This window comes from Sphaerodactylus townsendi, linkage group LG13 (assembly GCF_021028975.2).
Source record: "Sphaerodactylus townsendi isolate TG3544 linkage group LG13, MPM_Stown_v2.3, whole genome shotgun sequence".
Classification (NCBI taxonomy): domain Eukaryota; kingdom Metazoa; phylum Chordata; class Lepidosauria; order Squamata; family Sphaerodactylidae; genus Sphaerodactylus; species Sphaerodactylus townsendi.
In genome coordinates, this window is record NC_059437.1 from 43,542,427 (window position 1) to 43,568,772 (window position 26,346).

Here is a 26,346-nt window from a genome sequence, read left to right on the forward strand (position 1 = left end):
AGGGAGGCATAGAGAGAAGAGGCACTTTAGCCACCCAACACAGATGACGCGCTTTAGCTGCTCAACACAGCTGACACAACTCAAAGATACCAAATTCTCCACACCCTTCCAGACCTAAATGAAGTCCACACAAAGGCTTTAGGAGAACAAAACCATGGGAATTTGAAGGGGATTCTATAGCTGTAGATGCTTTGCCTCCTCATGAACTAATACAAGGAGAGTCCCATAGTGTTTCACCAACCATTATGAAAGCAGGAGGACCGATTCACCTTTAACTGAGACAGACACTAGGGGCAGTGCTGCATCAAAGCTAGAAATTACCAGTCCTCACCTTGTTCCCGAACAATCTCCCTCACTCCATGGAAGAAACCTCGATACTTTGGCTTTGGTGAGCATTGGTCATGGATAAACTTCACCTATGAAGGGGACACCACAACAGTCTTGAACATCCACAGTCAACAGCCATCAAAGTACTACTCTGCGGCTACCTTGGGCAAAGTGCGGTGATTGAACACGTGGAGGGCCCCAGGTTTAGACTCTGCCATTTCCACTTAAAATCTATTGGCAAAGACGCTGCTGTGCCTGAGACCTGGGAAAATTGCCACCAATCATCAGAGTAGATGATAACGAACTAGATGGACAAATACCCTTACCTGAATGGTCCAAAGTAGCCTGATCTCATCAGATCTCAGAAGCTAAGGAGGGTTCACCCTGGTTAGTACTTGATGGGACACCACCAAGGAAATCCAGGGTCTCAGTACAGAGGCAGACAGTGGCAAACCACCACAGAATGTCTCTTGCCTTAAAAACCCTACGGGGTGGCCATAAGTCAACTGCAACTGGACAGTACTTTCTGTCACCACCATCAGATGGACAAATGGTCCAACTCAATACAAGATAGCTCTAACAGAAATAAGAGAAACACAAAAGTCTAGTCATATATGTTGGGTCATTCTTGAAAGCTGGGTCCTTCAATGGCTACCAGCAACAATAACTAAAAATTGAATCTGTGGCCAAACAGAATAACAGGGTGGTTCCTGCTTCTGTCCTACCAGTCCACTGAACAAAGTTTATTTATTTAAATATTCTTACCCTGCCATAAGAGCCACTTAGGGTTGGAAGTAGTCACTTTAGGACTAGAATCCCAGGTTTTCCGATAATTGAATTATCTCCCATCACTCACCCAGCATGGCCAATTGGCCATGCTGACAGAGGCTGATGGGAATTGTAGTTCCTGAACATCTGGAGAGCCGCAGGTTCCCTACCCCTGCTTTAGGAAGGCTACTTGGAGGATGATTGGATCCACCCCACTACCTAAGTGATAATCAAGGAAGGCTCTTGCCATTGTGCCCTGATTGAAAGTTTTCTATGGCATCCGTCTGTCCACTAGTGGAAACAGACTGGTCTGAGCAGGCAAACCAGTTCTTATGTCTAACTCATGGGTCTTCAAACTATGGCCCTCCAGATGTTCATAGACTACAAATCCCATGAATCCTACCATTTGGCCATGCTGGCAGGGGCTGATGGGAATTGTAGTCCACAAACATCTGGAGGGCCATAGTTTGAAGACCCCTGGTCTAACTCTTCCAATACTTAACTGTCCTTTGACAGGCCTGTAGCAATATACACAAAGAAGTACATAGAAGAAGTTCTGTCAAGCATCTCACTTAAAGGGGACATCTTTCTAGAGCCGTGGTGGTGAACCTTTGGCACTCCAGCTGTTATGGACTACAATTCCCATCAGCCCTTGCCAGCATAGCCAATTGGTCATGCTGGCAGGGGCTGATGGGAATTGTAGTCCATAACATCTGGAGTGCCAAAGGTTCGCCACCATTGTTCTAGAACCTTCCTGCCTATGGCCCCCCCCATAAGGAAGGGCAGTTGCATTCAGATAACAGATTGTATAAGGGGGGGGGGGTACACCTCAGGAGATCTGATCATGGATCCACAACATCATACAACGTTGGAATCAGAGCCTTCATTTTCTAAATTCTCAAACTGACAGGTAGAAAATGGCAGTCTTCTCTCAACCCTTTATCACCTTAACGGTTTCCATGGGGCACACCACTACCACGGCTTCTGCCACACCAGCCCCCAAGCCAGCAAGGAGGCCACGTGTGCTATCCAGCTTCCCTTGTGCATCTCTCATTTGGTTGCTGAGGAATTCAAACATGCCAAACCTGGAAGGAGAGCAGATTATGAAACAAATATCCTTCCCAAAAAGACGGCAAGTGTCAGGTTAATTTGATTTACACATATGTCTGCTGCTAAATATAGCCAAGTTTCTGAGACAGTGAAAAAGTTAATGATGATAAACAAAAATCAACTAAACACCCTAAAATAAAGCAGTGCCAATTTGTCATATTCCTAATCAGCAGGGCTACAGCAAATGAACAGGGGAAAGATTTTTTCCCCCATCCTCTCTGACCTTTCGTGACATAGTTTTATAGGGGAAGGAGGAATTCTAGATTGCATTTCCGATTGCAAGAGTGAGTTAGAGATTAATTACTGTCGCTCATAAAGCAGGGGTGAGTGGGAGGCTTGGAAAGGAAGGGCCGCCGTGTGGGAAAGGGGCAAAGCTACAAAGTCTTGAGAAATAAGAATTTCTAGGCTGTTCCCTCCCACCTTTTATTTATCACACTTGTAACCCACCCTTGCTACAAAGAGCTCTGCAATCATAGTTTTCTGTTCTCCATTGTTATCCTCACTTCAACCACAGGACATGGTACAAGATAGAGAACCTTCCCAACAAAAAACAGTTTTGTATTTTCTCCCCTACAGCAGACCAAAAGTTAAAGCAAACAGCTATTACCTCACGGCGGCCTTGGGTATAGAACCATAGACCAACGAGCTGAGACCTCGGTAAAGTCCTCTGACGCCATGGCCTTTGACGGTCTGTGTCACGCAGTCCGCTGAGAGAAAAAATAGCAAGGGGAGAGCGGAGTGAATTGGTATGACTTCATCAAAAAGTATGAGCATGTCATGTTCCAGCAGGCACAAGAACCTTATATTATTAGATGGATTAGAAAGGATCCAGTGGGCTGAAAGGTAAATTCTTGCAATATTCTATGCCAGTGGCTCTTGGTCATAATGCCCCCATGAAGTAATTATATGTCACTGGCCCAAAACCTAACTGATAATGTAACAGCTTGGATAGGTCTCAGGAAAAACAGGGACCATGTTTTTCTTGTAGCAATAAAAATATTATTAAAATATAATAAAAATATGAATGTGATAAAAATGTTGCCCACTGTCTCTCTTGTAAAGAAAAAAAGATAGCTTTCAAGAGTTCCAAGAGCGGCAGATCTTCTTATGAACATTATAAGCAGCATTTACTTATTATTATTAAAAGCCCAGTGAAGGAGATCAGACACTATTTCAGGGCATAACCACATGTGAGGGAGTCTGCTGTGACAAAATACAATTCCGAACAATGGAAACAGCCTGGGACAGGCCTATCAGAGGGACCTTTTTCCCTCATAAATCCTTCCAGTGATGAACATTGCCAACAGACGCCTCTCTTCGTCTTGGCAGGAACACAATTTTTGTGGGAATCTAACTATTCGATTTCGAATACCTTTAATGGCATATAGATTGTTTAAGATTAGCTTAGCAAGATAATAACAGCCTTTACAACTTTACAATTTCTGACGAGTTAAAATAACACCATTTAAAAAAAAAATTTAAATTTTTTTGTGGGAATCCCTAAACACACCTAAACTCCTGACAAGTTTTTTTCTTGGAATTGATCAAATTGTTTGTTTGTTTTTAAAGACCACAGTAAAATAAACTGAATTTTATTTTTTTAATAGTAAACCACTTTTATAGTAAACCAGCTTTATAAGGAAAGTGGCACATGACTTAAGTAAATAAATGCAGCCTGAAATATTAACCATGAACGCCAGGCCAAGCTTGACCAAAAAGTATCCCCTCAGCTAAGCCCTGGTGATCATTTTCTTGAGGAAGACATTCCCAGAAGAAGCTATAAACAGTTTATCTACTGCATAACAGTTCTTATATTTTAGAAGCTTTCCCTATATTTAAAAATTCTCCTTCCTCTGGCTCAACTGTCCCTATTTCTTGGCAATAGACAGGCCAAACAATTTCTCCTTCTGACATTTCAGAAAACATTTATATTGTCAACACATCCTCCATTCACCCCCTTCCACCAATATTCTTTTCTCTAGTCTAAATATAGCCTGTTCCATCAGCCCTTCCTCAGACGACTGGTCATGTACAGACATTCATCAACATTGTGACTCTCCTCTGTATTTTTTTTAGATCAGTCCCGCTTCTCACAATGGCTACGATATATAACAAATCCAGACTCAAAACCCAGACCTTTGTTGGGCCCTAACCATTAATATTTTTATCCTATTTTCTGGGCCCTGTTGAGTTCTTTTGTGTACCGTATAGATTCTGCATACAAGCAAGCTGTGCCAAGAGAAATTCTGGAACCTTCATCAACAATACAGATTTGCATAATTGCCGCTATTGTGCACAGTTTATGCTGGACTTGCCAGTCATAAGGTGGAGCAAAGGATACAGAAATTCTATCCACAAACACTGGAAATCTAATTTTGCTGCCTTGGTGATTTGAAGCTTCAGTCAAAATTGCCCAGACCCTGTCAGATATATCTGCATAATCATAACATCCAGAAATTTATTTATTTAAATCAAGACATTCAAGAAGGTGAAGAATACACTGCCTTTCCAATACTGGAGCCCAGCAAAATCTCATATAGCATGGAAGAGGCAGGTTTTCCTATGACTGCAAGATTTTAATCAGCACACCCAATCAATGAAAGCTTTTGTTGAGAATTTCAATTCCTCTCTCCTCTGTATTACTCAGTGGAGTCAAAAACAAGCCAAAACTCTTGCGTTGGCGGCTCCTGTAAGGCTGCACAGATCTTCTTACTCCGTTCTTTCTCAACAAAATGGACATGTAGACTTTGCAGTTCCTGTTCAAAGTTGGCAGAAACTTTATCCTGAGGGGCCAACAGATTTCCTTCCAACAGTAAGAGTCAAAAGTAACTGAAGCAAACAATGCTTCCATCAATCTACACTCAAGCATCTTCTAAGCCAGCATCTTCATAATAGGGCCTTCAGAAAGACTGTTGCCAACTTCCACATGAGGCCAAGGGTCACCAAGTTCCCACTGGCCACTGGCGAGGGGTGGGGAGAGCTGCCAGATCCGGTCAGGGAACTCCTGGAGGTTCGAGGATGATCTTGGGACCATAGAAGGGTTAGGCTCTAAAGCACAGGTGTCAAACTCGCTGCCCTCCAGATGTTATGGACTACAGCATGATGCTGGCAGGGGATGATGGGAACTGTAGTCCATAACATCTGGAGGGCAGCGAGTTTGGCACCTATTCTCTAAAGCATCAATTTAAACCTAGCAACAAGATGATTTTGGAGATTATAATTCTCTCAAAAACTGATGGTTATCAATCCACATGAACCACTGTCCCCTGCATTAGATTTGTCTGCCATGTAATATTTACAGCTGTTTGGCGATGCAATTTAGGATAGCAAGGGTAGGGGGAAAATCCATATCAATATGCAACTGTGCACTCCTACAAACCTAGCTAGATGGCAGTAGTCAACCTGATATAAATGTTTAAGCACCCAGAAAGATGGAAACTGTTGCCCGTGACCCAGCAGAGATTCCCTTGTGGTTACGAAAGAGAGGAAGCCAACCTTTTCTCTTGCCAAACCGGAGATCCTTGGGAAGAAGCCAGGCTACACTCACCCACCCAGCCTTTTACCACATGCTAAACTGCCCCATAATGACAAGCATGTGTGACTGAGCAAAGCATATGAACAGCACCTGCCTCCACGTCACAGAGCCACCTTCTTCAAGCATGGCCCTGACAGTTTTATCGTGACTCCCCACCTCGCTTGATCTTTCCACACATCTCCCAGGCTGCCTCTCTCACATCATTCGCTACTTGCACGTCAGCTGATTTGGGGCAGCCTTGCCAGAAGGGATCCAGCATCCAGTTTTGAGCAGCATCAGCCACTGCAGCGCAGTGTGCACATCAGCAGAAGATTAGAACCCGGTCTCCTCCAGTCAGGCTGGAATTCAGCCATCTTCCTTACTGATTCAGTTAAGCAATCCTCTAAAGCATGACTTGTTCCTGTCTCTTGAGCAGGAAACCTCCAGGTTAATAATGAAGAAGAAGAAGAAGAAGAAGAAGAAGAAGAAGAAGAAGAAGAAGAAGAAGAAGAAGAAGAAGAAGAAGAAGAAGAAGAAGAAGAAGAAGAAGAAGAAGAAGAAGAAGAAGAAGAAGAAGAGGAGGAGGAGGAGGAGGAGGAGGAGGAGGAGGAGGAGGAGGTGGGGGGTGGGGGGGGATGAGGAGGAGGGGGAGGAGGAGGAGGAGGAGTTTGGATGTATACCCCCCTTTCTCTCCTGTAAGGAGACTCAAAGGGGCTTACAAACTCCTTTCCCTTCCCCCCCCCCAACAACAAACACTTTGTGAGCTGAGTGGGGCTGAGAGAGCTCCAAAGAACTGTGACTAGCCCAAGGTCACCCAGCTTGCATGTGTTGGAGTGCACAAACTAATCTGGTTCACCAGATAAACCTCCACAGCTCAAGTGGCAGAGCAGGGAATCAAACCCAGTTCTCCAGATTAGAGGGCACCTGCTCTTAACCACTACAGCACACTGGCTTTCTGCCACTGCAGCGCAGCGTGTACATCAGCAAAAGACCAGAGCCCTGTCTCCTCCAGTCAGGCTGGAGTTGTGCCATCTTCTTTACTGATTCAGCTAAGCAGTCCTCCAGAGTATGACTCGCTTCTGTCTCCTGAGCAGGAAACCTCCAGGTTAATGACACAAGAAGAATATGGCGTCTGGGCGCATTTTTGAGGGGGATTCTGTTTCCTTCTGCTGTATGAACGAAGCAGCAATTCTTGCAGCAAACAGAGCACCCCAATAAGCATTTCAGTAGGCAGGATTTGATTCAGGGTCCAAATAAAGGAGAGGTTGCAGCTCAATGACAGAGCCCCTAATTTATATGCAGAAGGTTCCTGGTTCAATCCCTAGCATCTCCCATTGAAAAATATAGACACTGGGTCAGAGGTGGGATGCAGCAGGTTCTCACAGATTCCAGAGAGTAGGTTACTAATTATTTGTGTGTGCCGAGAGGGGGTTACTACGGTAATTGGTGATTTTGCCATGTGATTTTTGCCTTAGTTACGCCCCTCCTCTCAGCAGTAGCACGCAGAACTTGAAGCAGTCTAGCAGGAGGTGCACCGGGCGTGCGTGGCGGCCTGCGCCTGTGTGCATTCGTTTCCCGCCCAAGGACTGGCGCAGCGGCTGCGCCCTTGCCACAGCCCCGCCCAGGAATGCCCTGCCCAGCCCCATTGGCGCTACGCCACAGTTTGAATCCCACCACCATGGGAACCTGTTACTAAAATTTTTGGATCCCACCACTGCTTTGCGTAGACAGTTGCTACCAATCTGAGTGGCCAATACCGGCTGAATGTTGCAGTAGTCTGATTTTAAATAAGAGAGCTTTGTATGTTCACAGTTGTCATGCTCATAATGACCTTGTGAGGTGGGGTTAGGCAGAGAAGGCCGTGAACTGAGTGGACATTGAAACCAAGGTCACCTTCGTACTAGTCTAAAGATGGCACCACCCCCGCTCAATTCCCACAGCCATTTAGACAATGCAGAGATCCGCGGATTTTCACTGCCAGGCCGAACACTTACCAATGCCTTTGTAGCGTGGCGGGTTAGCTTTCTCATCCAACTGGAGCTGAGTTTTCACATACTCTGTGGGGAATGTAATACAGATCTCAATGCCACCAGCGATGCCACCTAAGGATGCAAGAAAGAAAGGAATCAAAATGATGACACCGACAGCTTTCTTTGCTGGGCTTTGGTGCGACTCCATCAGTGATGAAAACTCTTAAAGGCATGATATATGACAAGCTGCGGTGAATTGCTCACCCAGAAACAGTGTGCCAACGCACATTATTACAGTTCTTATTGAAGAATTGTGCATATTTTTTTCCCCAGGGAAGCCAATTAGGACGGTCCCTTCTTAAGAGCAAGATCTTTTCTGGGACAGCTGAACGGACAGATTTTTGTAGATTGGCAGTTCCAGGGGGATCAGCATGAGTCAAACAGAGTGTCAGGAAAAAATGCAAAAGGTAATGTATGAAAAAACGCATCCTTTTGGAAAGCCGTAATTCAAATCAAGGACATCATCCATCAAGTACAAATGGCCTAGAGAGATCTCAAGTGAACACGCCAACTCACATTATGGAAAAGTTCCATGTACTATGATCCTAAATCACCACACCTTTTTCTATAAGCAGGGAACTTTTTGGTATGAAACAGTATTTAGTTACAAGAGCCCCCAGTTATGTGTCATGTTCCCAAGGTGACAAGCCTGTACCTATGCATCCATATACACACACACACACACACACACACACACACACCCATTCAATCTTGGTTGGGAAGGAAGAGAGATCAACATGTTTCAGTGTTTACTACCAGCTAGACGAGCATAAAGAAGGATTCCTACGGGCTTGATGCACAAATTTATCTTAAGTAATCAAGTTCCAGAACAATCTACATCTCAGACAGAGTCACCTCTGTCCTCATCTCCCCCCACAGCCATGGGGAGGAGGAGAGAAACGCTTGCCAGTATTTTGTTCTGGTCGTTTCTTTCTGTCCCGATCAGCTCCACGCTGGCTTCTTTCCATATCAGCCAGCCTATGAATTACTCCTCAACCTCCATCAAAAAACAAACAAATCTACCTCTTGCAAATAAAACTAGATGGGCTTGAAAAACCATTAGACAAAAATATCACCCTTGAGGGTTGCAAAGAAACAGCCAATGCAAAGACCCCCCGCACGGGCCAAGATGAGTGGCATAGTCTGCAAAAATCAGGAAGGGCGGGGGGGGGGGGCAGCAATGTAAACAGAGAGATGCAAATTTGAAGCATCTTCCTTCGGACATGGCAAAGTGGGAGGCAGAACAGATATCTGCAGGATTAACAAGCTGGATCTGAATGTAGGGGTGCCAATTCAGGGCTGGGAAATACTTAGGAGATTTGGGGTGGAGCCCGGAAAGGGCAAGGTGAGGGGAGGGACTTTAGCAGGGTATAATGCCATGTAGTTCACCCTCCAAAGTGGGCGGTCTGCAACCTGCGGCTCTCCAGATGTTCATGGACTACAATTCCCATCAGCCCCTGCCAGCATGGCCAACATGGCCAACTGGCAGGGCTGATGGGAATTGTAGTCCATGAACATCTGGAGAGCCGCAGGTGGCAGACTCCTAGAGAATGGACCTAGAAGGCTTGGCTAAGAACAACTATCATGCTTCCTATGTACTTAATTCAAACTCTGCAGTTTCAGATTCAGCAGTGGTAGAAATCAGGCATGAACGCTTCATAAGCTTTGGGTAATCAGCATTCTGGTGCAATCTCGTGCTGCCTTGATCTGCAACTCTGGAGAAGATTCTGTCCAGACATCTATTCTTAGCTCGCTCAGGAGTGGACGCCCTCCACACCTCTCCCCGAGGCCTCTGACTGCACCATACTTAACATTCTGGGAATGTCCATCCTGTGAATCTAACATGCAAGGGGACATGGCTTAATGGCAGTAGATATATTTTGCATTCAGAAGGTCCCAGATTCAATCTCTGGCATCTTCCGTTGAAATACTGTCAGTAGCCAGTTATGGGGAAAGTACCTCCTTGCTGAGACTCGGGAGATCTAAGTAGACCAGGGGCTGGGGCCATGGTGGCAGGGGTTGATGGGAATTGTAGTCCATGAACATCTGGAGAGCCGCAGGTTGCAGACCCCTGAAGTAGACAGTACTGAAGTAAATCAGCCTATGACTTGACTTTGAATAAAGCAGCTTCATGTACTTGATGGAAGAATTGTTCTGCTGGCTGACCAAAGGCCTAACTTCCTGTTATTAACAATGGCTGACTCCATGCCTTTTGTGGATGCTCTCAAACTCCGTGTCTTTTGCAGATGCTCTCTTTTGTGAAACGCTGAATCAGAATATTGGTCCATCACGGTCAGTATTATCCACTCACTGGTAGTGGTTCTCTGGGGTCTCAGGCTGAAAAGTCTTTCATATCGCCAGTTTCCACTTCCATGATGGAGATGCCGGGAATTGAGGGGATGCTCTACCAAGCAGATACTCTACCACTGTCATGAGTTTTCCCTTCAGACAGGGCACTGAAATGGTTCTCCATCAGTGCCCTGCCCTTTCCCCCCACAGAGTACAAACAAAGTAAATAAATAGATATATCTTTTCCCATGTTCTTTTAGTTAGGCATAATCTTCATTCTAACAATTTATACAGACGAAACCCATGATCACTTCACACACTCCAGGAGACAAAAACTTGCATTTTTTAGAGATCTCGAACACATTTACATGTTTTACTTGAAGCACATTCGTTTTTCAAAATGTGTGTTCTAGTATGCACTTGCTGAAAATGTAACACATGAAGCAACGATTCAGAAGAAAAAAAATCTATTATGTACAATTCTCTTTTGTAAAGATAGAAAACCTACAGAGAGCCAGGCAGATAATAGAAAGCGCCTTTCAGAAGCACTTTGAGGGGGTTGCAACCATTTCAAGTATTTCGTTTCAAGTATTTCATTTGCCACTACAATTGACTGACAAAGAGAAAACACACACACACACATGTCCCAACAACCCACAACCCTGTCATAAGGCAAGAAAGCTGTTTTGGGTGCATTAAGTATTGGGTACCTTCTGGTTTACAACTTGTACTTGTACTGAAGCCAGCTCATGAACACAGGATGAGCCAAAATAAACTCACTCACACAAAGAATTTGCATCTCTACAACTTCCCCATCTTGTAAGACTCCAACCCTTTTCACGGAGGAAAAACTTTAGTCAGACTAGAGGTGGATTCCAGAAACTCGCAAAACCCATTGCAAAGAAGAATCTCAGTACTGGTGGTTTGCTTGGTGTGGGGAGAAGAGAAAGTCGTCATCTCATAGGGTTCTAGCCAAGCACATGGGAGGAAAAATACTGGGGCACAAGATGGATGCCCAAGCCTTCGACAGGAAGTAGCAAGTTTTAGTTCCTGCCTCCCTGAGAAAGCTTTGGGGAATCACCCATCCAGGATGCCCTCAGTCGCCTCCAGGAGAAGCTGAAGATTTTCTCAAGGGAGTCTGTGGTTATGCCTCAATAAATGCACAAAACAGGCGACCAACATAAAGTACTGCAACACTGAAAAAAGGGAGCTGTGACATTTATTCCACAGTGTCAAGGACACAACCCTGGTGTTTCAAAATAACCAATGGTGCTCTCATTACTGGACTCCAGCTCCAGAGCGAGGGCCACCTGGCAGTCTCTTCAGAGGAAGAGAAACCACTCTGATGTCGCTCCTTATTTTCATGCCCAGCTGATGCACACACCCCCAGTCGCTCTCCCACAGGCCTGAAACCTGATCTAGCCAGGCAAGGAAAATCCACCACATTATATGCCTGTTGGCCAGCCAAGAGCCCCGCCTCCCCCCATCATTCACAAGATACATTACCAAGCGTGACTCAGCATGAGAGAGGCACCCTGCCAGTTGTCACGGGCTGGACAGCTATATACCCGGCCAATGCTTCAGTCAACAAAATTAAATGGAAACAGGAGTAAACCGCAAGGTTCAGAGTGACAAAGCTGTCGGCAGACCCAGAAGGGAAAATATTCCGTGTACGCTGAAAATGACATTAAAAGAGAATTTGGCTGGTGGGCATAGAACTCCTAAGTTAAGGTGGCGAACAAAAAACAATACATAGTTAATTGCTCTCCAGATGTTAAGTGGACTATAGTTTATCATCCTCCCTGCCAGCATCATGCTGGCAGGGGATGATGGGAACTGTAGTCCATAACATCTGGAGGGCCGCGAGTTTGACACCTGTGACATAGAAGAACCCAATAGTTTAAGATTAAGGAAGGATGCTTGAATGATCAGGTCAGAAGCGTTCGGCACAACTGTCAATAGATTATCTAAATGTGCAAAAAACAGTGCATGCGTGGGGAAAGGAATGGTCTCTCAGGATGTCACGAGAACTGTCCAATAGGCACTCACAAGGCTTACAGAACGCAGTCCTTGTAAGCCGGAAGAGCAGAAAGCACAATTTCACCAACAGACACAACTGGCTGCCTTGAAGGAAAATTGGATTCCCCACAATAATCATGTAACAGTATGGACTGGCACGAGCCCAAAATGATACTCCATCTCCAGCGGCAGCCTTGACTGAAGGTGGATCTAATTCCAATCTCAATACATTGTGGGCAGGTATTCACTTTCATTGGAATAATATATCTTTGCCATACCCGCGAACGCACTCCAATGCTAGCCCGACTGAACGCCCTACCCTCAGCAGTCCTGAGCGGCAGATTTCTCCAGATCCCATACCAACAAAGAACGGTCCCCTGCTCTGGCCAAAGCCATTGAAACAATCGAAAGCACATCCTCCTCAGGATTGCTCAACTATATGCTTCCATCTAGAAGACAATATATAGACCCATATACTGAGAACTATGCCTACTCATCAGATGTAACAAGGTCAAATCTTTTCTATCTGCTTTGTGGGAGTCAGTCTCCTCAGAGATCCCTTAGGACATTTACTAAAATCCTGGCATGGGGCTGGCACAACAGGATTCGGGCCACAGATTTTAGTTTATTTATTTATTTATTTATTGTTTTAACTGCTGGAAATGTCTGAACCTACTTATTTTAACTTGTTTCTCCTCAACCTCTCTGTTGTATTTTAAACTCATGCCAATAAAAGGTTGATGATGATGATACTTTCATTGGATTTTTTTTTTCATTTGTTATCAGCAAGTCAGGGTGGGGATCCTGGAAGCCTCCATTGTGCGTCCGGCAACTCTGAACCCAGGCTGTTCCCAATACTTGTGGGGGCAGGAGAATACTTGTGGGGGCAGGAGAATCAGACCTCTAAAAGTTACTGTCTGGGACAGGTACTCCCAGTAATTTGTGTGAACAGATAATTAAAAACCAGAAAAACACCCTCCTCAACCATACACAAATCATTTATTGAACAGCCTCAGAAGAAGTCATGTTTCACCAGCCTACGCAGAAAGTGATGCAAAAACACAAGTTTCCCACAGACTGAACCGCTGTCACGAAGTACCACTCAGGCCCCTTCCGCACATGCAGAAAGTAGAATGTTGTACAGAGGCCTTTGTTGGAAGTTGTATTATCCTAGAATGAAGTATTGTTCAGTCCATTTTGGTTGTCTTTGGTGTTCTAAACTTTTGGGGGAAATATAGAGCGTTTTCCCACTTACCTTCTGGCGCTACTGTAGCCAAGTAGCGCGGGGTCCCCCGGCACTCCCCACTACAGGGGTGGCGACAACGCAGCCGCCCCAACACTGCCGCTGTTGTAACTCCTCAGCGTCATTCCCTACATGCTTCAAAACGGTGCCTTTTGATGACCCCGCAGAAGCCCGGCCGCGCATCAGAAATGACGTGCGCTGAGAGTAGCACGCGGCATAGGGGGCTCATGGTAAGTGGGGAAACACATGGTAAGTGGGGAAACGATATAGAGGAGTTTTGATGTTTTAACTCTGAGAGCAGGGTGTGTGTAGAAAACCTGTTTCTCAAATAATGTTTAGTAGCTAAATTTTTAGCATTCAGGGAGACCTGATTCTCTTGAATCTCTGGGAGTGGATCACAAGATCCTTTTGCTGCAAAGATTTCCATGACTGAGGCCTCTTCCGCACATTCAAAATAATCCACTTTCAATCCACTTTGCAGCTGGATTTTACTGTGCGGAATAGCAAAATCCACTTGCAAACCATCGTGAAAGTGGATTGAAAGTGCATCATTCTGGCAAAAAAAGCAAACTCAGTCTAATTTGGCCTCCATTCCTGTCCACTCACCCAAATGTATCAAGTTCCTGTCTTTTGACTGTCTTGAAAAACCTTCACTGTAGCAGATAGCTCAATTTCTTCCCCCAACACAACAATGGCCAGCCTTTACAATTTCTCAGACCCGAAGATTAAAAATCATTGGACCACATTGCTAGGATACCAACCTTGGGGGCAGAGCCTAGCGTTCACCTTCAGAAGAACAGGTACTACTCAGTGATAGTCAAAATATTTCCAATCCAATCCAAAAACCTTTATTAGGTATAAACCAGAAGTACCATACATTCCAAGTACAAAAACAGGATCATTGTTATATATCATGTAAACATGGATTAAAAATGTAGCAACTGCTTCAGAAATTTCTACATTAGGGCTGTTCAATAGCTTAGACTTTTTTAGTTTGTCTGAGAGAAACATAAATTCAAGAGGTAGTAAAGCTCCCAGATCGGTTCTAATATCATTATACCTCGAACAGTAAAGCAGGATATGAGGGATTGAGTCCATAGTGTTGGGACAGTACCGACAACAACGCTCACTTTGTGGGATGTTAAGGAAACGACCTTGAAGATAGACAGAGGGAAATGAGTTGCACCTTGCTCTTATAATTAACAAGCTGTTCTAAATATACAGGAGGGCTAGATTTCGGGGGGGGGGGGATCCCAAAGTATAGAGGGGAACAGGAGTTTTGTGCAGCACTCAGGAGAGATTGGTATTCCTGGTCGTACAGTCTGATCTTTAGATGATGGTAAATTTCCGTGGATGTAAGCATATGAAGAGACTCCCATGGTCAAAATATTTGCTTCTAACTATTTGGCAACACCTGCTTCAAGGATAATCTATAAAAACACAGTAATGAACACTTTAAAATCACATCAGCACACAAATCGCTCTAAAGTCCAGTGAAATCAACTGCGCCCAAGGTTTAAAACAGAAGGCAGTTGGCAGTATCTCCTAACGTTTGGTCAGTCGTGTGCTCTATTTATGGAACCCATCAAGCCAAACGTTAAAAGCAATGGGTTTGCAAGGTGAGCAAAGCTTAGATGAGTTTAGTCTTTTGGCACCTGCAGCTCTCAAGGACAAGGCAGATCTGGGAGAGGCCAAAAGCAACATGGATGCTTCAGGTGCTTCTCTGTGCATCAACCTACATTGACTTCAGCATATCTGCACTGAACACAATCAAAATGCAGCAGGGAGGAAAAGGTGCTTAAGAACAAAAGACGCTCTGAGGGCTCTTCAGCACTGCAGCTAGTAATGGGCAACTGCATTTTCACAGCTTCTCTCTAGTTCATTTTTATTCTGACATTCTTCCCACTTTGGATTGCATCCCGGAAGCAATGGGAAAAGAGAGACTTCCTAGTCCGAATTTCCAATGATGTCACTGCGCTCTAGAAATGTCTATGGCTTTTACCATAGAGGAGTTAAAATTCCTAGAGCGTCACAAGTTACTTCCTGTTCCAAGACCGGAAGTAACACTCCATGTTGATTGACACTGTTTGTGTCTGCCCTCACTGCTCCACTAAGGTGGGGGACAGGAAGCTACAACGGGAAGTTGCCCATTGGAACTGGAAGAAATGGCAACCCTCTTATCTCTTCCATTTGTCATCTTCACAACAATTCTGTGAGGTATGCTAAGCTAAGAGAGTGACTGGCCCAGGGTCATCCAGTGAACTTCCAACTAGGATCTGTAAGAAACTAATCAGTGTACTATACTACTGGCTGTCTTCTAGCATTTCTTGCAGGCAAGGAGCAGCAGTGATACCTTACAAATCCAGCCACAAGGCGGCTCTGGTTCTCTGCCCAATGCAAATATTTAACACATCAAGAAGACTTTGGTCAGCACCGCTTACTCTTTACTCTCATGGGCCACGGCTCTCCAGGTTCTCGGATCAAGGCCTTTCATATCACCAACAACATCATCATTTTAACTGTTTGGAGATGCCAGAAATCAAACCTGGGACCCTCTGCATGCAAATCAGATAGTCAACCACACAGAACTACACGGGGCATAATGGTTACATTATCCGATAGCGAAGGGCTGGTGCTGGGTGGATTGTCAAACCTTTGCAACAAGGCTAGGAGGAACTTCTGGGCGAGGGATGTGAAAAGGTTTGCAGAAGCTCTCTCTGAAATAGCTGTTTGCAGTGAAAAGAAAGCGGGAAATGGGATTTCCCTCTCCTTTCAATTCCTTGAAGGTCACAAACATATAGTGTAACAGCTACAATCCAGGTCATCTGCATGATTTAGCTTGAACTGAGCAAGCTCTCAACAGCTGGCTGTCCACTTTACAGGAGAAGGGCTTTCGCTTCAGAGAGAATGGTTTCCCCTGGGGAGGGTCTGCTCCATCGGGGCTCTTCTCCGCAACGGAGCAAAGCAAAGTATTCGGACAGGATCATTTGGGGTTCACATCATAAACTTTCCCGCTATCAAATGCTCTGAAACAGTTGCAAGGAATCCTAGATTTAGAAAATGGTTAGTTGGTTTAAATACCCCTCCCCAGTCATAAAGTTTCATGAAAAACAGGGCAGCAAAAAAACAACAACAACCCTGTAGCTTAGGAAATGTTCAGATGGAAGTGAGTGGAAGGAACACAGGCCATTTTTCATTACTTCCGATTTTTTCTAGTGGGAAGAAGGAGCCATTAAGATAGCTGAAACAATGATGTCCTTTAGAAGGTAGGGAGCGAACCTTATATCTGGGGATGTTATGGATTACATCTCCTCAGCCCCTGCCAGTATGGCCAATTGGCCTTGCTGCCAGGGGCTGATGGGAATTGTAGTCCATAACATCTGGAGTGCCAAAGGTTCGCCACCACGGCCCTAGAATGTTGTGGGTTTTCTGGGTGGTATGGCTGTGTTCCAGTAGTATTTTCTCCTGAAGCTTCACCTGTATCTGTGGCTGGAACACGGCCATACAATCCAGAAAACCCACAACATTCTAGTGATTCCAGCCATGAAAGCCTTCAACAGTGCTGTCCCCCTCTGCATATTACAGATTGGCCCAGAGAAGAGGACGCACATGGTTGCTTTGAGTTAATGCTTTTCAGGTTCCGTTCTTCACAACTTCTGGCCACATGAACCCCGTTTTAAAAAATATGCCCTGACCTGGTTGATCCATGCTAGCCCAAACTTGCCAGATCCCAGATCTCAGGGTCAGTCCCGGTTAGTACTTGGATGGGAGACCGCCCAAGAAAGTCCAGGATTGCTATGCAGAACAGGCGATGACGAACCACCTCAAGATTAAGAACACAACAGAGAAGACCCTGTGTATGATAGATTTCCTCTTTACTTATGAAGGAGAAAGCAGGCAGGGCTGGATCTCAGATGAAGAAGTTATTATTGAGTACTGCTGTATGGGAGTGAGTGGTCCAGATACTCTAGGTTCCAGAGCATGTAGGCAGGGGTGTCAAACTCACGGCCCTCCAGATGTTTATAAACTACAATTCCCATCAGACCATCCCAACATAAGCATTGGCTATACTGGCAAGGGATGATGGGAATTGTAGTTCATGAACACCTGGAGGACCGCGAGTTTTACACCTGTGATGTAGGGGCTTCACAAGTCAACGCTAATACTTTGGCCACTTTCTGTTGAGTGTGTGGACCAGGAACTGGGAAAGTTCAGATCCATACACTGTCATGGCAGCTTGCTAGATAATCTTGGGCCTCTCACTTGCATGTGCGCGCGCACACACACACACACACACACACCTTAATCCTTATTAGATGGGGTTATGGCGAGGATAAAATGGAAGAGAGGTGAATGATGGAAACTGCTTTGGGATGTCGCTGGGATGAAGTGGGCTAGAAACAAAGCATGTAAATCATGTCAAAGAAGCCAATACTTGGCTGGAACAGAGAAATAAACTCAAGGAAGCAGCACAGGAAAGCAAACCTGGATCATCCAGTTGACAGCTGCTGCTCAAGCTCTGTTGCGCAGGCAGAGACTTCTCGATAGGGGAAAAGTCCTCTCCGCCTTCAGGCAAGAGATGACAAGGCTTGCTACTACACCTTCTGTTGCAGCTGGGCACCTTGCCCAAGTCAGAAACCGGTTGGCACTTCAGAAGTGAAAAGAGCGGCGAAGCAGCTCAGCTTGAAAATCTGGTCCTAACAGCAAAGTATACAGTGCTAGGCCCTGCCTGAGTTGGCAAAGCCAGAACTGGCAAAACATGCCCGGCACAGATTTAGATCTCGGCTCTTAAAGAAAATACAAGGGCTTTTTCGATTGAAATGAAATTGGATTGGGGGGGGTGGGGATTCAGAAGCTCAAAACAGAAATCTCTAAGAGCTGATTTGCAATATGGTGAAAAGTCCTTGCATTCAAAACTCATTATTATTATCCACAAGACATCCATAACTCGAAATGGAGGCCCAATAGAACACACACATAGAAGTCCTTGTTTTTCAAACAGAAGCAACCCCAAGGGTCAAACTAATTAGTAACATACTTCACTTTTATAATAACTGCATGGCTTCTGTAGCAGGGATTAAATGACTGCTAAGGGTTTTTCCCCCCTTTGCCCAAAGAGCATGCATTTCATATTTCCAGAATTGAGAACACATGATACTGTCTTCGAAAAGGGAATCATAAGTTAGACAGAAATGCCCTAGAACGACAGCAGTAGTTACAATCAATGCCAAAACCGCCTGTACTAATTATTACTAAAACTTCCTTGGGGAAGTCACAGTTCACCATTGCTGGATCTCTCAACTGCTGCTGGTCGTGTGTGAACTTGTAGAGTAGAATCAGAATTAAAAAGAGATCCACTGTAAATCAGAAATGTGCTGCCAAGCGGCCTTGAGCCATTCACTGCCTTGACCTCACAGGGTGACCCCATGTATGCCACCCTAATTTCATTAGGAGAGCAGCAGGATAAGAAACACACCTTTTTAAATGCCTTCCATCTCAACATTTCTGACATAAAGAGATCAGCTACAACGCTGGAATTTAGACGGGGAGTCTTTAAGTCTTGGCACAGACAGCGTGAAATCACAACAAAACCCTCCCAAACAATGGTCCCTCCTCCACACATTGTGCAAAGAAAACCAAGCATTTCAAGTTTGCCCAAGGAGCTCTTAGGGTTGTTGTTTTTTACTTTCTCCTTCGAGTGGCTCCTACTTGCAGCCTCTCTAGTCTTAGGTTGAAAAGCAAGTAAGTGGTGGGGAAGGGAAGAAGCAGGAGAGATGGAGAGAGCGTAATTAACTGAAGCAATGAATCTGAAAATCACCTGCCACGGTGTCTACCTGTCCCTAGAAGCCCTGCAATTAGATGAGAAAACATTACTCAGAACCTTTGCCTACAAGTAAAGGTCTTCCTGGTGAGAATTCTGTCTGTCACAGTTGAAATTAGGGACCGGTGCTCCAAAACAGTGAATGTACCCCTAAACCCCACACTGTCCCAATGCACTGAGTATTCATCCCAAATGTGTATGTTGTAGTCCTACAAAATCATGGAAAGAGTCTAGGATGTTTACTGCATCCTTCCAAGTATCTAAGTAATGAGGCAAATGGTCAAGACTCTAATATGCGGGGGGAAAGAATACATTTAGCCAGCCTTATAACTACAAAGCCCATGAGGCAGTGTAATACAGGAGAACACATAGGCACACAAGACATTCAAAGGATTTAAATGAAATATGAGCAAATAGAATGAGGGATCCAATAAGAAATGGCCAACAGCATAGGCTTGCATTCAGTCCAAACCTGTGGCGAGCGAACTGGAAACACCAGGCCAGCTTTGATCCACTGACTGGTCAGCCAAGTAGGGGAAAGGGAATTCATGTGGCAGCCAGAGAGACCTGAGGTGCCATCTGTCACCACTTCTGAGATATCTGAGAGGGTCACCAGTGACCTTCAGCGGAGAAAACACGGTGCTGTCACTCTTTTGCTCCAGTTCATGAGCAAGCAGACAGAGAGTCACAGTTACTGCTCTGGCAGTTACAGAACAGGAGGTTAAAGTCAGGGGTTAAAGTCCTCACAAATAGGCCACAGAGTCTCTCTGTGATCCCACTAAGACTACACGTCCGCAAGGGGCCCGTTTCTAAATCTCATGCCAAAGGCTGCAGCCAATGGTTTGGTTGTGGGGAGGGTGCTGCGGTGTGAAACGTGCGCAAATTATCTTAAAGCACAAGCATCATTAGAGCACTACTTGCCTGTTGTTCCTGCAACAACAGCAACAGGGTATAAAAACAGAAAAGAGAAAAAGTACCTTGGATAACCTCGGGCAGGGGGAAAGGTCAGACTCTGGTTCATTCATAACCTGGGTGGAGGAAGTGACAGAGTTTGAACTGCCTTCCCCATTGAAGGGCCTGTGTTGTGCAGCGGTTAAAATGGCCAACTAACATTAGAGAGACTTGAGTTTGAATCTCCACTCTGCCACAAGAAGAAGAAGAAAAAGAGTTTGGATGTATCCCCCCCCCTTCTCTTCTGTAAGGAGACTCAAGGCAGCTTACAAATTCCTTTTCCTTCCCCTCCCCAGCACAGAAACCTGGTGAGGTAGGTGGGGATGACCGAGTTCTGAACGAATGGTGACTAAACCCAGCAGGCTTCATGTGTAGGAGTGGGGAAACAAATCCAGTTCACCAGATAAGAGTCTGCTGCTCATGTGAAGGAGTGCGGAATCAAACCCGGTTCTCCAGAATAGACTCTCAAGTACTACACCGTGATGTGGACTCCCAAACAATGTGTACATTTGATTTTTTTTTCACATATGCACACTGAATAATTCCTCATACTATGTTCCATGCATGTACAGCTCAATAAGTGGCTTGAGCCACACATTGATTCGGGTGCTTATTGCTGGTTTCATTAGTAAAAAGAATGTGCGTTAGATATTCCTTACAAACAGATGTACACATGAACAGGGGGGGCGGGGGGGGTGTTGTACATGCATTTACTATAACAGTGGTGGCGAACCTATGACATGTGTGCCAGAGGTGGCACTCAGAGCCCTCTCTGTGGGCACGCGCAGAGCCCCCCCCCCCCCCCCACACGCCTGGGCTGCTGGGCTCGATTATTAGCATTAAACCTAAGACCTAGGTTTTGGGGAAGCAGTGCCCTGTTAAGCGCTGTTAAACCCCACTGATTTTCATGCAAAGAACTAAAGTGTGATTCTTTACCTGGGAGTAAGCTCGGTTGCTGGCAATGGGGCTTGCTTCTGAGTAAACCCTCCTAGGGTCGTGATTCACCCATTGGAAGAGTTGTACGGTTGCTTCAAAGCAAAGCCATCGACTACCACCAAGCTTACTCCTGAGTAACGCTCGCCTCGGAGCCAACCGTTTTTTCTAAACGAAAACCTCAGTATTCAGGTTAAATTGCCGTGTTGGCACTTGGCGATAAATAAGTGGGTTTTGGGTTGCAATTTGGGCACTCGGTCTCGAAAAGGTTCGCCATCGCTGTACTATAACTTGTGAACAAGGTCAGATTGCACATATAGATGTGAGTGGGTATCAATAGCTGTGGAAGAGGGGTACAGATCTGAGGGACCAAAGAAAGCTCACACCGGCCAGGCACATTCTGTGGGCAGTCTACTGAATGGCAATGAGGGCTTTGTTTAAGCCAGGGCTCAGCCCCTGAATCTGTTTTCACCTTTGGGACTCTTGGACACTGTGACGTAAATGCAGTGGACTTTAGGCACTATCAAGCACTGTTCTCTCCAGGCAGTGGAAGCACAGCTAGATCTATGTCAAAGGTGAGGCAACCATGTCAAAGTCCTACCATGATTTTTCTGATAAGATTTTTTTTTTCTTAAAAGGAAGAATTCAGTCCATAAGGGCTGAAATTTTCAAAGAGGAGCCTGGCGCAGAGGCCTAAACTACCCTTCCCATAGTGCCGTGTTCTCGCTTGGGGATGAGGCGGGCGTGAAACACCACGTGCAAATCGCCTGGGAAAATTGAGGCACTTTTCTTTCTTCCAATGCAAGCCGAAGCATGAGAGAGTTGATTTTTTGCCAAGAAGATGAGGGGAAAGAGCAAACTCATCTGTGGGAGGAAAAATGATCAAAGATCCTGCTCGCCGTGTTGTTCCACCCTGAAGGCTTTCAAAACAAAGCCGGCAAAAAAATGGATCTGCAGTGAGTTCACCAGCAAAAAGCAAAGCACTTTGTTATAATCAGACGGAGGCATTTTATTTCTGTAGCAGACACATTAAGTGGCGGACAGTTTGGATGCCAGATTTCTCATTTCTTTTCTCGCTGGATATCCACATTGCAACTGCAGCCCTGTGAGCTGAGAAGTTGCAGTCAGATGATAAAGAGAGCTTTGCACTTGCAGAACGGCCATGGGCAGGATGCAACTTTTCTGTACATAGTGTTGTCAGGTAGGCAAATACCAGTGGAGCGGGTGGGGGGGGGGGGGGAAGGTAAACAAAAGCTGGAGATAACGTGGGAGAAGCAAATGAGGATTAGTCCCTCTTTCTGCAGGAACAGGCTTATGCTCCAGCTACCTTTGCTTCCACATTTCACAACCACTGGTTTTATCGAACTTTTAAAAATGTACACACAGCATGACATAGTATTTTCTGGCATTGCACACACAAAGGGAAAAGGTCAAGGCAGCTTTTCTGGTTCTTCTGAAAGTTGTGGAACGATCCATGCGTACAAAAGCGGGTTTTTAAATATCAAACCCCTTGATCTGCAGCAATGAGGAAATGCCCGGGACCAAGGTCAGCAAGTCCAGAATAGGAAATTCCTGGGGACAGAACCTGAGGAAGGTGGGGTTCGGCAAGGGGCTTCAGTGGTGTATAATGCCATAGAACCCACCCTCCAAGACAACCATTCGCTCCAGGCAGAGTGATCCCCGTCATTTGGAGATCAGCTGTATGACTAGATCTCCAGGTCTCACCTGGAAGCTGGTAACCTCATTTCAGATGCAAGCCTTTTCTTGCAACTGGTGTAGCGGTTAACAGCGGTGGATTCTAATCTGGAGAACCAAGTTTGATTACCCATTCTTCCAACTGAGTAAGTGGACTCTTATCTGGTGAACCGGATTTGTTTCCCCACTTCTACATGTGAAGCCTGCTAGGTGACCTTGGGCTGATCACAGTTCTCTCAGAACTCTCGCAGCCCCGCCTGCCTCACAAGGCGCCTCTGCTACTACAGTGTTCAAAACCATTTGGAAGGACTTCAAGTCGGCCATTTTGTTTCCTTCCTCACAAAACCAACATCTTTCAGGTTTCCCTTTTCCTCAACATGTTTCTCTTTTTTTTTTACTTCATTTATGTCCAGGCCTATCTCCTCAATAAGGACTCCAATCTCCTCCATTTTATCCTCAACAATCCCGTGAGGTGATTTAGGCTTAGCATGTGTGACTTGCCACTGGTCACTCTGGGAGCTTCCACGGCAGAGGGGGTTTTTCAAAGGTGAATCCTCCAAATCCTAGGCTCATTCTGCACATGCAGAATAATGCACTTTCAAACTGCTTTCAATGCTCTTTGAAGCTGTGCGGAATGGCAAAATCCACTTGCAAAGAGTTGTGAAAGTGGTTTGAAAATGCATTATTTTGCGTGTGCGGAAGGGGCCCTAGTGTGACACTCTAATCTCAACACCACACTGGGCTTTCATATGACTTCTCCCTAATGCAATTCCAAGGTTTGGAAGGTCAACAATCAAGATTCACTTTCTTCTGAACGGCACATCCCAAGGCTCTTGTGCAAAGATGCTTCAGCACTTTCCATATGCGGAGCGCAGAACCTTCTGTCAAGGAGGGCAGCTTGTAAAGTCAGCCAGCTGTCAGACAGTGGAGCTCAGCCACTCAAGGGTGACGGCTCACTGCAAACTGTGTGCTGACACCCTTACAGAATCCAAGGATCCGGAGACAGCCTTACAGAATCCAAGGATCCAGAGACAGAACAAGCACATTTTTAAAAGCCGGTTTAACCCCCTACACTCCCAAGCCAGGAAACAGCTAAGGTGAGCTAACCAAAGAGATTAGTCTCCAGTTTCCACACACAACATCTTATCTCAGTGGACATAAGAAGATGCCTTAGCCCAGTGGTGGCAAACCTATGGCATGAGTGCCAGAGGTGGCACTCAGAGCCCCCTCTGTGGGCATGCACAGAGTCACCCCCCCCCCCCACACCCATCTAGGTTAGCCTGGGCCTCTGGCCTCGATTATTAGCATTAAACCTAAGACCTAATTTTGGGGAAGCAGTGTAGGTAACCCTGTTAAGCGCTGTTAAACCCCACTGATTTTCATGCAAAGAAGAAAAGTGCAATCCTTTACCTGGGAGTAAGCTCAGTTGCTGGCAATGGGGCTTGCTTCTGAGTAAACCCTCCTAGGGTCGTGATTCACCCATTGGAAGAGTTGCATGGTTGCTTCAAAGCAAAGCCACCGACTACCACCAAACTTACTCCCAAGTAAGGCATGCCTCGGAGCCAACCCTTTTTCCTAAACTAAACCTCAGCATTCAAGTTAAATTGCTGTGTTGGCACTTTGCGATAAGTAAATGGGTTTTAGGTTGCAATTTGGGCACTGGGTCTCGAAAAGGTTCACCATCACTGCCTTAGCCAGACCAGTGCTCCACCCGGTGTCTATGCTGATAGGCAACAGCTCTTCAGGGCTGGGAACAGAGGACTTTGCCAGCATCCAATATTCAAAATGCTTTAACTAGAGATATTAAAGTTATTACCTCTGCATGCAGCCTGTCGCCAAGCCACAGTCTCCTTCTGAACCGGAACAGGTTTGCAAAAATAATGCCCAAGGATTAGATTCTGGCAGCTCTGATTCAAACAGCAGTATGGAGAAAAAGCAGTCTCCAGACTTTAGTAAGAAAACAAAAGTGGACCCCAAGGAACTGTTCAGCTCTATTCCTGCCAACTGTTACAAGCCAGACTGGGGCTCAAAGGTTACTTTTAAGTGCCAGAAAGATACAGGTGTGTGATGGCCAAAAGGAGACACCTCCACAGCAAATTTGTGTCACTGAGCTCTAGTTCCTAACCCCTGATCTACAGGCCTCTGTATGCACCCCCTTCATTAAAAAAAACCCCTAAAATATAACGGAACAAACAAACAGTGACGCACAAAACTGCAATCGTTCTGGGAACTGTAGTTTTGCAAGAACAGCTAGATATCTTGAACAGACAATTCTCAACACCCTCTTCAAACAAAAACTCTCGGGCTCCTCAGTTGTAGGAAATAAACCAACATATCTGTAGCACGAATATTTCAGGTTTTATAGGTGGACGCTCTTGCCTTTAAGAGACCTGCTCGTAAGAAATGTACCAATTCGTAGTGAGGCAACGGCAGGTTTTTCTTCTTTTAATGGATCCACCGGTTTAATAAAGTAAAAAACCCTGATATACCAAAGAGCATCTTTAATAAGATGAAGGCATCCCAGAGCCAATTTATTTTTCCTGCCTAAAAGGATTGATGGCTCCCAGCTGGCGGGAACAGCGCTCATTACCTTCCCTGACAGCTCAGTTTGTTTAATACAATTAAGCCCAGGAGCAAGCCAAGCCAATACACCCCAGACATTTACAGATCTCTGCGCACGGCATGATGGGAGAGACAGAGGCATATTTTTCAGCGCTGTTATTTTTCAACGGCACGAAAAACATGTTACGATAAATCCCTGGTTGCGACATGCAGTTTTGTGGCAGGTAATATACACCACTCCGCACTAATTCCAGGGTTGTGTGCCTAGGAATCTTTGATTGAGATGAAATGAACTGATACCAACTGAGGATTCTTCATTAGGAAAAATGAGTATTTGGAGCACACAAAAGGGAAAAGGGCTTCTACGTCTCATTTTAATTGGATATTTATGTCCTCCTTTTTATCCCCAGTAAAAACCCAAAGCAACTTTCATCACAGTCTTTTCTTCCATTTTATCCTCACAAGAACCCTACTGAGTAGGTTAGGCTGAGAGCGGGCTTTTCCACACAATTAATTTAAAACTTTTTGAGGCAGGAAGTAAAATGTTTCCTCTACGGAGTTCTGCATTGTTTTTATCCCAAAATTGTTTTATTTCCAGCCTCAAACGATTTTAAACAAATGCCCTTTCAAAACGATTTTCTGGCTGAAACTTTTTGAAAACGTCTTCAGCTGCTGTGCATTCTATTGACTACATTTGCCGCATTTTTCTATTTCACTGAACTTCCTTGTCGGCGCCATTTTCTGAGCTCACTTAGTCCCCCCCTCATATCTTTATTTGCAGCATTTAGTTGTTTGTTCTTTTATTTTTGAGGGGCCAGTTTTCAAAGCATTCGAGGAGTATAGAATGGAGCAGGAGGCTGTAAAGAAATGAAGCATCAATTCAACACAGAACTAAAACAAAAAACGGGAACAATGACATAATGGTGGTCAGCAATCATTTCAAGGGGGTGAGTGCAAACAAAAGGGGTGGGGAGATTAAAAACATTTTAAAAATGTTTTTAGGAGATTTGTGCTAAAAGGGCCAGAAAACAACAGGCATTAGATCACCCAATGAGTTTCCATGGCAGAGCAGGATTTTCCTGGT

The 26,346-nt window shown here is 45.2% G+C and overlaps 1 protein-coding gene across 1 annotated transcript in view; it reads right to left on the reverse strand.

Moving 5' to 3' along the window:
• SLC25A1 (solute carrier family 25 member 1) overlaps window positions 1-26,346 on the reverse strand; it is a 41,150-nt gene that overhangs the window by 7,492 nt on the left and 7,312 nt on the right. Inside the window, 4 exon segments of the mRNA XM_048514365.1 lie at window positions 332-416; window positions 2,042-2,180; window positions 2,813-2,912; window positions 7,714-7,821. Coding sequence (XP_048370322.1) covers window positions 332-416; window positions 2,042-2,180; window positions 2,813-2,912; window positions 7,714-7,821 — 432 coding nt within the window.